General features: G+C 48.9%; 1 protein-coding gene across 1 annotated transcript; it reads right to left on the bottom strand.

Annotated features, from left to right (window-relative positions):
- Positions 1 to 10621: 10621 nt before the first annotated feature.
- On the bottom strand, positions 10622 to 11569 carry LOC142302744 (olfactory receptor 1G1-like). The gene has a single exon (XM_075343857.1). It carries the CDS (start codon positions 11567 to 11569, stop codon positions 10622 to 10624), a length of 948 nt encoding a protein of 315 aa, XP_075199972.1.
- Positions 11570 to 12554: the final 985 nt, after the last annotated feature.

Here is a 12554-nt window from a genome sequence, read left to right as displayed (position 1 = left end):
CCGCCAACTGTCACTACACCGCGCAGGGTCTGACTAGTGGCCGCGCACGTCTCCTAGCAACTGCCACTCACCACTAACAGACAGGTTCTCTCCCTCCTTTCCTTGACAACCTCTGCACTTTAACTTCCAGCCCCTCCGCTCCATCACTTGAAAAGATTTGAAAGCAAGCCCCCTCCAGAGACTACCCAAGGGTCCCCTCTAAATATGTGGGAGACCTGGTTGCTATGTGTCTGGCCCTTAGGATTACCTGGAAGTACTGTCCCAGTATGGGTGCAGTACTCAGTGGTGCCTGACCGGGTTGGGGCGCCACATAAGGACTTGTATATAAAACAAAATTAAAAAGAGAAAGAAAAACACCTCCTCTACCACGCTGTTAGCTGGGCCATCTCTCACTATAAAACAAGTGAACAGCTCACCAGACGTAAAGAAAGGAAAAGCGGTGCTCGGAAATCTTGGACCAGCAACCAAATTGAAACAACAAGCAAACATGGAAGGGATCCAGCAATCACCAATTAAAGATTAAAACATGATGTTTAATAGAAAAACATTAAAAACGTCCATAATTACAGCATGAATAGACCAGGTGTCTGTCTACGCATTTCAGGTAAATCCCTTGCCCTTAATAACGATTAAGGGCAGGGGATCTGCCTGAAATGCGTAGATGGACACCTGGTCTACTCATGCCGTAATTATGGACTTTTTCTCTTTTTAATGTTCTTCTATTAAAAGTCATGTTTTAATCTTTAATTGGTGGCCTGCGGCAGAGGAGGCCGGGGTCCCGTCACCATTGCAACCGGTTACTACCCTCCGGGTCAGGGGTCCCCTGGACGTGGGGCCTCTGAGAGAATGCCGGGTATGGAACTTTGTACCCGGTCCATATGGGCAATACCCGGACCCGAACCCGATTCCTGGACTGGGGAAAAGGGGTGCTAACCTGTTTTTAGAGGCAGCATCCAGGTTCAGGTTTGCTTGGGTGGGTAACTGAAAGGACCCGGTCCCGTCCTGTTCACGGTTAATAAAAATGTTTTTTATATATTTGCAACATTTAAGCAAAATGCCTCCCATCAAGGGAAGAAACAAAAGCTTTCATAATTGTAAATATGTTAGTATGCTTGTTCACTGTTTTTATCTTTTTCAGTTCAGAAAAATAAACGGTGGTGGTTGGACAGCCCGCGGACGGTCTGTAGTTAACGAAGGGGGAGTGTGACGCCCTGGACTAGCCAGGTAGTCACAGATAGCGCCCCACACAACACAAGTCCCTCACAAGGTAACACCTGCCAAACCTTAAACCCTAGTCACCTCCCACAGAGCTTGATGGACACACCAGGGGGGTGGAGCCAGGCAGTTGGCCATGCCCACCGAGGAGTCCAGAGGGCCTGAGGCAGGAAACACAGAGAGTTGAGTTGGAGTGGAGTTGACAGCAGTGAGGAGTAGTGAGTGGAGTGAAGGAGTCTGGCAGGTGCCGGGGTTGGAGCCAGGGCACCTTTGGCTAGGAGACAGACGGTGGCCTAGCCTGTAGGAGCCGGGAAGACGACTCGGTGGAACCGTGATGGACCGAGACAGGGTAGTGGCCTGCCGGTGTCGCGGGCGGGGAGGAGGGTGTCAGCACACTACGCTCACCCCTTCTGCTCGGGTCCGGCGGCTGCTGCTCAGTGGTTGCTCGAGCGGTGGGCCGGATCCCGGGGGTTTCTCGAGCGGCGCTCCTCGCCCGTGAGTGAAAGAGGTTTGTTGGGTGTGGGAAGTGTTTATTGTCCGTGACGCCACCCACGGTTGTGGTGATTTCACCACCGCTGCTCAATATGGGGATCCCGGGGATGGTGATGCGGAGCAGCCAGGTGTTGTGTTGCCCCTCCGTGGGTAGGGGTTGGTGATCCCGGGGCCCGGTGATGGTTTGGGAGGTGCAGGGCCTGGTGGGCGCAGGGACGCGGGGGCAGCGCTGTGCCTTGCGGCACTGTGGTACTCACTCAGCCTGAGACGTTGACACAGTTTTACGGTAAACCACACGGCTGGAAAGACGGTTCCCACGGACGGCTGCACTTGCTCTCCCAGTAGGTGACGGTGATGTCCCTTTTCCTTGCACCTTTGTTTCTGTGTTGGTAGCGATGGGTTCCCACCGGTAACCCGCTCCCTGGCTTCAAGCTGGACCGGAGGAGCTCTACTCTTTGCCCGCAGGCGCTGGCCCTGAGAAACTGGTGCCTTGGCGGTGGCGGTGTCTCTCTTACACTGGTTGGACTGTTGCCTTCAATCGGGACTTGGTTGTTGGGGGATCTACGTCCCCTTCACTGACGGATTTGGCAAATTATGGCGACTCCAAGCCTTGCCGGGGTCCGAGAGGCCCCTGCCCTGGTGCTGACTGTCCTTCGGAACACTGCTCCAGACCGCCGGGCCACCACCCGTCCGCGGTCCTTCCAGGAACTTCCAAACGGTCCCCCTCCAGACAGTCACCGCCGTTGCTGACCTTGCTGACCTGTCCTGCACACAGCTGGACTACTTCAGGCTTTCTCTCTGTCACCACTCTTGCTTTCCTCCTTTACCACTTTACTTCACTTCTACTTTCACTTCCTTAACTCATCTTAGCTGTTTACTCCTTCACTTCCCTAGCTTATCTGCCTGGTTCTTCCCACCTCCAGAGCTGTGAACTCCTCGGTGGGCGGAGCCAACCGCCTGGCCCACCCCCTGGTGTGAATCATCAGCCTCTGGAGGAAGGCAACAAGGATTTTTGGTTAGCTTTGGTGTTCCTAACTGGGATGTAGGGTGTGGTGGTGTGTGACCTGTGTCCCCTGGCTTGCCCAGGGCGACACATTCCCCCTTAGCAAAATGCAGACCGTCCGCGGGCTGCCGTCCAACACCGGTTTTATTTTTCTGCAAAAGATAACATGGTAAAATAATAACATATGTACATTTTTAATAAATCTTCCCTTAACGGGAGGCACATTTCTTAAACGTTGCATAACGGTTTACGGTTACGGTTTTCCGCTCTCTCCCACCCAAGCAACCTGGCCCTGATGCTGCCCCTAAAGCCCAGGCAGCACCCCTTGACCCACAGTCCAGCACACGGTACCCGAGCGGGATCTGTCCTTCCCTCCAGAGGGTAGCCACCGGTTCCTTTGGTGGCTGGGCCCCAGCCTGCTCTGCTCAGGGCCCTCCCTCCAACCTGCCTCTCCGGAGGCAGCATTGCGGAAACGGTAACGGCAAACAACATATTTACAAGCCACTAACGTTTGTGGTTGCCCTGCAAGTTCACGGGCTTGTCCATGGAAAGTCCTCCATGCAAAACTTTTAAACGGTCCCCACTGGGACAACGGTGCCGGCTCCAGCCGGTTGCAAATCACAAAGATAATCTGGTTCGGTAATCATTTCCTTATCATTCTTTCAAACTTTTAAACAACAAAATGGTGGTCCCAACGGGGACTGGACAACGATGCTCCGCTGCCCTACTCGTACTTTTCTGCTGAGGCGGACCCATCCTCTGCCACCAGCACATCAAACATGCACTGACATGCCTGCGGTGACAGGGGCACCCGGTACCCATTTCCACCGGTATGCGGGGTATGAACAACCACGGGGTCTCCTACATAGCGGGAACGCTCACTTGCCTCTTCAAACTCAGCAGCAGACCTGGGACTAAGGCCGGAGTCGTCATCTCGTGTTCCTGCGTCAGGCGGGTTGCCGCCAGCTGTCGCAGCCTCCTGGCCTCCAGCATCCAGCATTTCAGACCCTTCTGCGGTAGCACGGAGCAGCAGATCAGGCGAGCCTACACTGAGGCGCCCCATAAGTAACGGCAAGGGTGATGCATAGGCCGAGACTAGGCCGGGCCCCTCAGCCGCAGCGGCCGGTCCTGGTAGGACATAGGGACGTGGGTCACCAGTCGACTCTGCTACATCCATTTCCCCTCCGTACATCGGGGCAGTTGTAATCAGCTCCTCCACCTCGTTGGTCCACTGCTCCATCATCCGGAAGATCTGCTCCTGCTGACGCCGGTGGAATTGAATCACCCGGGCCTTCATCCAGGCCACGGTTCCAGTCTCAGGGTCTGGCACAGTCACTGCTGGGACTTCTGGCACCATGCTGTTAAGGGGCCGCGGTTCCAGCGGTTCCCCCCGGTGTACTTTAGGGACGTCCCGGACGTCTGCAGCCGGCTGGTCCGCCGGAGCGGCTGGGCAGGGTATCGCTACCGGTTGGGCAGGTAGCGGGCCTAATGGTGGGGCGGCAGCAGCTATTACGGGTAGCAGGGAGAGAGGTAGGGTGAGCGGAAGCCGGCCGGGCCCCTCAGCTCCAACGGCCGATCCCTCAGGAATACAGGGGCGTGGGTCGCTTACCCGCTCCTCCAGATCCTCTTCTGCCTCGCGTCTCCACATAGCAGCCACCACGTCCGCCATGTCGGTCTCCCACTCCTCCAGGAGGAGTTGCATATGAGCCTGCAGACGGTTACTCAGCGGGACGGTCCGGTCCCTCAACCACGTCGCCGTGCCGAGCGCAGGGGCTTCCTCGTTGGGAGTTGGATCGTACATCTTGGCAATCGTGCCTTCCAGGAACCCAGTATTGCTGCAGAGTCCTGGCGTCCCTGCTTTTATAGCTGCAGCTACATGCGTCCAGCCGCCATCGCGTCCCCCTTAGCTCTTTCCGGCCCCTCCTCTCTCGGGGCGGGGTTGTGGCCTTCGCGCCTCTACTACTCGAGAAGACGCTCGAGCGGGAACTTTTCGCGCCAAAGATGGCGGCTTCTGAAATTTTTCTGCCGGATACCTCCGGCGGTAACAAGGCGCACCTCTACCAGATGGCAGAGCGGTAAGATCCTGTTCGTGACGCCAAGTTGTCGCGGGCGGGGAGGAGGGTGTCAGCACACTACGCTCACCCCTTCTGCTCGGGTCCGGCGGCTGCTGCTCAGTGGTGGCTCGAGCGGTGGGCCGGATCCCGGGGGTTTCTCGAGCGGCGCTCCTCGCCCGTGAGTGAAAGGGGTTTGTTGGGTGTGGGACGTGTTTATTGTCCGTGACGCCACCCACGGTTGTGGTGATTTCACCACCGCTGCTCAATATGGGGATCCCGGGGATGGTGATGCGGAGCAGCCAGGTGTTGTGTTGCCCCTCCGTGGGTAGGGGTTGGTGATCCCGGGGCCCGGTGATGGTTTGGGAGGTGCAGGGCCTGTTGGGCGCAGGGACGCGGGGGCAGCGCTGTGCCTTGCGGCACTGTGGTACTCACTCAGCCTGAGACGTTGACACAGTTTTACGGTAAACCACACGGCTGGAAAGACGGTTCCCACGGACGGCTGCACTTGCTCTCCCAGTAGGTGACGGTGATGTCCCTTTTCCTTTCACCTTTGTTTCTGTGTTGGTAGCGATGGATTCCCACCGGTAACCCGCTCCCCGGCTTCAAGCTGGACCGGAGGAGCTCTACTCTTTGCCCGCAGGCGCTGGCCCTGAGAAACTGGTGCCTTGGCGGTGGCGGTGTCTCTCTTACACTGGTTGGGCTGTTGCCTTCAATCGGGACTTGGTTGTTGGGGGATCTACGTCCCCTTCACTGACGGATTTGGCAAATTATGGCGACTCCAAGCCTTGCCGGGGTCCGAGAGGCCCCTGCCCTGGTGCTGACTGTCCTTCGGAACACTGCTCCAGACCGCCGGGCCACCACCCGTCTGCGGTCCTTCCAGGAACTTCCAAACGGTCCCCCTCCAGACAGTCACCGCCGTTGCTGACCTTGCTGACCTGTCCTGCACACAGCTGGACTACTTCAGGCTTTCTCTCTGTCACCACTCTTGCTTTCCTCCTTTACCACTTTACTTCACTTCTACTTTCACTTCCTTAACTCATCTTAGCTGTTTACTCCTTCACTTCCCTAGCTTATCTGCCTGGTTCTTCCCGCCTCCAGAGCTGTGAACTCCTCGGTGGGCGGAGCCAACCGCCTGGCCCACCCCCTGGTGTGAATCATCAGCCTCTGGAGGAAGGCAACAAGGATTTTTGGTTAGCTTTGGTGTTCCTAACTGGAATGTAGGGTGTGGTAGTGTGTGACCTGTGTCCCCTGGCTTGCCCAGGGCGACACACCGGTACCGACCCAGGGAACCGACTCAGAAACCAGAGCACACAGGGGGTTCTCAGACCCTGAAATGAGGTCCAGAAGACACTGGACTGAGTTAATCAACTGATTACGGTCTGGACTTTAGGTCCTTTCCCACCCAAGTCCCGACTGAAGACAACAGCCCACCAAGGGGCATAGAAAGCCACCGCACAGGCAGAGAGATCCCACGGGCCAGCGTCTGTGGGCAAACGGGCTCCTCCGACATATACAAAGCCGGGGAGCGGACTCCCGTCGCTGAAGCACAGGCAGTCTACACATACACAACACGGTGCAGGAGAAAAGCCAAGACCACTGAACCGGGTGGGGGACCAGACGCGGCCGGCTGCGGGCACCGACCAGCATCAACTTTGTTTACCAGAGACTTGTGTGTGTCAATAACTGTGAGTACAACAGTGCCATATGACCATGCACCGCCCTGCACCACCCGGCTCTCCCCAATGGGTCCCGGGGCCACCACCCCTGCCCACGGAGGGGTTAACTTCTTGCTGCATCAACATCTGCCCCGGGTGCCCAGTAACCGCAGCGGTGGGGTCCACCCTTCACCACAACCCGTGGGTGGCATTACGAACTCAAACACGGCTCCGGCTGTACACCTACCTACAACCCCCCTAAGTAGCGCCAGCACCCTTTCAGAGCGAAGTGACCCCGGGTCCGGAGGCGCTCGAGCCACCCACCAACAAGCCCAGATCCAAGCGGCTCGGCGGCAGCCGAGCACGGGGCGGTACAAAGAGCTGCATCTTCGTCACTGTTGCAATTTTCCTTGATTTGAAGATGCTCTGTGTACTCTTTCCATCTTTCTGTGATCTGTTCTGGCTCAGTTTGTTCTTGTTGGTGTCTTTCAACATTTCCACTCTTTTTGAAACTTTCATCTTATTGCTTTGTTCTTTTCATTTGCCTACCTGATATTATCCTTTAAATATATGTTTTCTATCTTTAGAGATATATTTTAGTAATAAAGTTCTTTGTCTACTCAAGTGGCTCTTTTTGTCTTTTACTAATGTTGTCTGTGTCCTGCTTGTTACCTTTTTCCATTCATATTCCTTCAGTGATCTTTAGGGTTTCTTCTATTAATCATGGCTGTGTGGGTCTCTTCTACCTGTTGTTTATTGTCTTTCTGGCTTCTTCAATAATAATCCTTATAAGTGTCCAGAATTTAAAAAAAACTTCAGGTTTGTTGGTCAAATCAAAGTTGAAAATGACCTGTTGTCTAGACCCTTTGTGCACCTTGACTCTAATCTTTGTTCTCAAAAGTTCATGATCAATTCAACAGTCAGCTCGTGGCCTTGTTTTCACGGTAATGACCGACAACCTCCATCTTTGGCAAACATGTATATAATCATCAATCTGAGTCTTATAGGCCTCTTTTGATGATGTCCATGTGTAGAGTCTCCATATGTGATTTTGGGAGAATGTGTTGATGATGAAAATTTGATTTGTCTTAAAAAATCAATGAATCTTCCTCGTGCCTCATTTCATTCACTAAGGGGTACTTCTCACATAGTGAGATCGCTGCTGAGTCACAGGTTTTGTGACGTACCAGTGACCTCATCAGCGATCTCGCTGTGTGTGACACTAAGCAGCGACCTGGAGCCTTGTGTGAAATCACTGATCGTTACACACTGTTTTGGTTCATTTTTTCCTCGTTGGTCTCCCACTATGCAGCACACACTGGCATGTTTGACGGCAGGAGACCAACGAGCACCGACTCTGTGTAAGCAGCGTACGCTGGTAACCAGGGTAAATATTGGGTAACTAAGCAAAGCGCTTTGCTTGGTTATCCGATATTTACCCTGGTTACCAGCGCACACCGCTTAGCGCTGACTCCCTGCACACGTAGCCAGGGTAAATATCAGGTAACTAAGCAAAGCGCTTTGCTTAGTAACCCGATGTGTACCCTAGCTACGTATACAGGGAGCCAGCGCTGGCAGCTTGTAAGCGGTGTACGCTGGTAACCAGGGTAAATATCGGGTAACCAAGCAAAGCACTTTGCTTAGTTACCTGATATTTACCCTGATTACCAAGCGCAGCATAGTTACACGAGTCGCTGGTGGCTGGTCACTGGTCGCTGGTGAGATCTGCCTGATTGACAGCTCACTAACGACCATGCAGCGACGCACCAGCAATCCTGACCAGGTCGTATCATGGTCGGAATAGCTGGTGCGTCGTTTAGTGAGACGGTACTTTAAATTCAAAGTTAACAACAATGGCTCTATGTTTGTCATGGCCAACTTTGGCATTCAAGTCTCCCATGATAATGAGTAAAGGCCACTTTGCACACACAGAGATAAATCTGCGGCAGATTTGTGGTTGCAGTGAAATTGTGGACAATCAGTGCCAGGTTTGTGGCTGTGTACAAATGGAACGATATGTCCATGACTTCACTACAACCACAGATATGCCAAAGATTTATCTCTGCGTGTAAAGTGGCCTTAAGTCTTCTTCAACTTGATGATAGAATAGTTCAACATCCTGCAGATCAGGATTAAAAACAATGAAGACGATGAGGCCAACTCAGTTACCATCAACCTTTACAACAGTGGCAATGTCATGGTAAAAGGGGCTGAGGACGATTTACAGTAATTTTAAAACAGTTTTTTCTCATATTAAACTCCATGTCCAAATTCACAAAGAACGACAAACCCCAGCCACCTCTAATGATCATACCTATACAGAAACATCTTTGTTGCCCTCACACGAAAACCTCACAGATAGTCTCTTTCAATTAGAATGTCTTTGTACAATTTAAGGAAGAGTTTCAAGGAAACCTTGGTGACAAAAATGTAAATGACAAGTAAGTAAAAAAGCAGATAAACAAACTGAAACATGAATGTAGGTCACCTGTGCTTGAAATAAGAGGCGCAATGTGTGTTCTGCAGCAAGAAAATGCCAGTCTGAAATTATTATTATTTATCATTATACCGCCATTTATACCATGGCGCTTTACATGTGAAAGGGGTATACATAATAGAAACAAGTACAATAATCATAAACAATACAAGGCACAGATAGGTACAGGATGAGAGAGGTCCCTGCCCGTGAGGGCTCACAGTCTACAAGGGATAGGTGAGGATACAGTAGGTGAGGACAGAGCTGATTGTGCGGTGCTGTATCAGACTGAGGGTTACGGCAGGTTGTAGGCTTGTTGGAAGGTGGGTCTTCAGGTTCCTCTTGAAGCTTTCCACGGTAGGAGGGAGTCTGATATGTTGTGGTAGAGCATTCCAGAGTATGGGGGAGGCACGGGAGAAATCTTGGTTGGTGGGAAGAGGAGATGAGAGAGGAATAGATAAGGAGATCTTGTGAGGATCGAAGGTTATGTGCAGGTAAGTACTGGTAGCCTAGGTAAAATAAGAGGATAGCAAAACTAAAAACACAGACACCTGGGTATATGAACCAGGAGAGGGCTATGGAAACAAGGAGGAGTGCAGACAAGAAGACCTCTACTGTCCAGGAGGCTAGGATGCCAAATAACCTCAACAACATGTATGAACCTGAAACACTAGCAAAATCTCAAGCACAGACTCCCAGCATCAGCTACAGATTTCACCAAGAGACACTTGGGATACCAGCACCAGACAAGCAATCGTGATCCCAGAAAGTCTTGACGCCATCCTAATAATGGACTTAAATTGGAAGTACCTGAATATATGGCTGGCACAACACTCCTCCATAAACCGCCATCACCTTTATAACAGCAAGCACCTCAACAAACAAGGGGTCAGCCTTCTGGCCAAGAGATGAACAACATCATACAAAAATATATATATATACAAAAAAAAAGTAATGGGCAGGTGAGGAAAATAATAAAGGTGTTGATAGTTTATTTTTTTTATCACATAACAATAGGTAAAGTCAGAGAACAAAAACAAATCTAAATCAAATCAATATTTGGAGTGACCACATTTTTGCTTCGAAACAGCTTAAATTTTTCTAGATACACTTGAACAATTTACAGAATTTGGAGAATTTTATTCAGGTAACCTAACCAATTATACCAAACAGATGATAATGACCATTCTTTTCATAGGTAGGTTAAAACATTAACTGAAACAGAAACAGCAGTGCAGGATGCTTAAAACTGTCTGAGGCTCTATCAAACTCTGCTACAAAGGTGAGGCTGTGGAAGACTCTGCTACAAAGGGGAAATTGTGGAAGACAATTTCATGCCACAGGTCATACACCATAGAAAGACTAAACTCAGCAAGAAGACAAAATGCAGAAATACTTCATTAGCAAGGTCTCTTCCAAAGGTTTCAAAGCAGTTTGGAGTTTCCAAACAGGCGGTTGAACCTCTTTTGAAGAAGCGTCAAAATATAGACATTGTTGAAGACTGTAGATGCAGTCGTTATCCAAGTAAACTTAGTGGAGCAGATGAAAGATGCCTCATGGTTACTTTCCTACAAAATTGGAAGACGTCAAGCAGTGCCATCAACTCAGACCTTCTTATTGCTATTATCATAAAATTAAATCCTGTGCATCTACAGGACTTGGTTACCATCTTTCTCTTCTTTCCCCACTTCTTTCCTCCTGTTCTTTATGAGACATGGTACCTGTTCTATCCCTTAATAAATGTAAACATTTTCTTATTTGCTAACATTACAATAGCCCCCCAAACCTCTTTATTTCTCAGACTGTAGACCAGAGGATTCAACATTGGAACTACCACGACATAAAGCATAGACAGCAACATATCCTGATCCTTTGAATTTTCTGAGTCTGATTTCAAATACAAGAACATACTTGGTCCATAGAATAATATAACGGTGATAATGTGGGAGGTGCAGCTAGAGAACGCTTTCATACGTCCCGCCGAGGAACGGATCTTCAGTATGGCCGAGAAGATAAAGATGTACGAGACAATGATGATTACACATTGTGCAATGTTACCAGAAAGTTCAAAGAGCATGAAGGCTTTCAGACTATGGATGTCAGTAGTGGTAATAGCAGTTAGGGAATTGAGGTCACAAAAGAAATTGTTAATATCATGAGAAGAACAAAATTGCAAAAAAACTGTAAGCAGTGTATGTAATAAAGAATTTAAAGCGCTAAGTAGCCAACTAGAAGCGGCCATTACGATGTACACGTTCTTTCTCATTATCATGTAATATTGTAAGGGCTTACATATTGCGACATAGCGATCATAGGCCATTAATGTCAACATGAAAACTTCACCGTCACCACAAAGTATGTAGAAAAATAACTGTGTCATACATGAACCAAAAGAGATCCTGTGATCCTGAGTCAGGGTGATAAAGAAGAGTTTAGGGACAGAAGTAGAGATGGACGTGACATCAACAACAGCAAGGTTACCCAAGAAGAAATACATTGGGGTGTGTAACTTTGGTACCAAACACACAAGAAGAATGATTGTCAGGTTCCCCAACATAGTAATGAAATAAATAATCAGAATTACAAAAAATAACTGAAGTTGGCCAAGTGATGACATTGAGAAGGCGACAATGAGAAATTCTTGTTTGGAGCTTCCATTTGGACAGTCGTTCATGTTGTCTTCATGCAGATATGTTGGTTATAAATTAATCCATCTATCTAATTAATCAATGCATAATTGCAACATAAATCTGGGTTTGAAATTCTGAGATGTGTTGGACAAATCGCAATTTAGGAAAGCTTACATTGAAAGAATAAAATGTAAGTTATCCTAGGGAGCAAAACAGGATAAATAGAATACAACTAGAAGAGATAAATATACAGGAAGGGGATACATGCTTTAAATCGAAAACAAAAAGGAAAATCCTATCATTTCCTAAAGTGATAAATTTCGTAAATATCTGGAATAATTTAGTGAACAAAACAAAAAAAAACAAACATTAACGAAATAGTGCCAACAAGTAAGTGAGAAAACTATATAAACACGCTTTTAGATACTTTATATCAATAAAACTGAAATGGCCTGACCTATTTGTACCTATTTGGACAACTCATACCAATAAACATTATTAGCCTATATGAATTGTATAAAAGGAGTAACCCCCTTTTCACCTCTAGAGAACTCTACGTAACTACAATCATTAATCACCAAAGGTTTAAAAGCTGGAATTACAGAAAAACGTTGATGGCCAGTAGGTCCTCATTTGTCTAGTTAGGAAAACCTCTTTGAAGTCTGTTGAGGGACAAAATGCCAAGGTTTGTTAAGCTCACCATAAGCCACAGTTTGCGCAGATTTCTGCTTTAGTGTGGAGTAGAGATGAGCGAATAGTAACTGTTCATGTGCAGATTATTCGGAACGAATCCCAAAGTACTATTCCGTTATTCATCACGAATAACGAACCTAATGTAAGTCAGTGGGGAACCCAATCATTTTTCATGTCGTGATGAATACTGGAATAATACTCGGTATTTTGTAAGGCTTATCCAAACGAATAGTTACTATTTACCCCTCACTAGTGTGTATTATAAGAAAAACAGCAATATGAAAATTACCTTGTAAAAAAAACTGTAAATGTTAAAAAAAAATAAAAAAAATACTA

The sequence above is a fragment of the Anomaloglossus baeobatrachus genome, chromosome 4, assembly GCF_048569485.1.
Source record: "Anomaloglossus baeobatrachus isolate aAnoBae1 chromosome 4, aAnoBae1.hap1, whole genome shotgun sequence".
Classification (NCBI taxonomy): domain Eukaryota; kingdom Metazoa; phylum Chordata; class Amphibia; order Anura; family Aromobatidae; genus Anomaloglossus; species Anomaloglossus baeobatrachus.
Note: the sequence above shows the minus strand (reverse complement) of the source record. Positions and strands in the feature narration are given on the sequence as shown.

Coding starts and splice junctions, on each gene's coding strand:
- LOC142302744 (XM_075343857.1), bottom strand. CDS start 11,569: ATGAACGACTGTCCAAATGGAAGCTCCAAACAAGAATTTCTCATTGTC.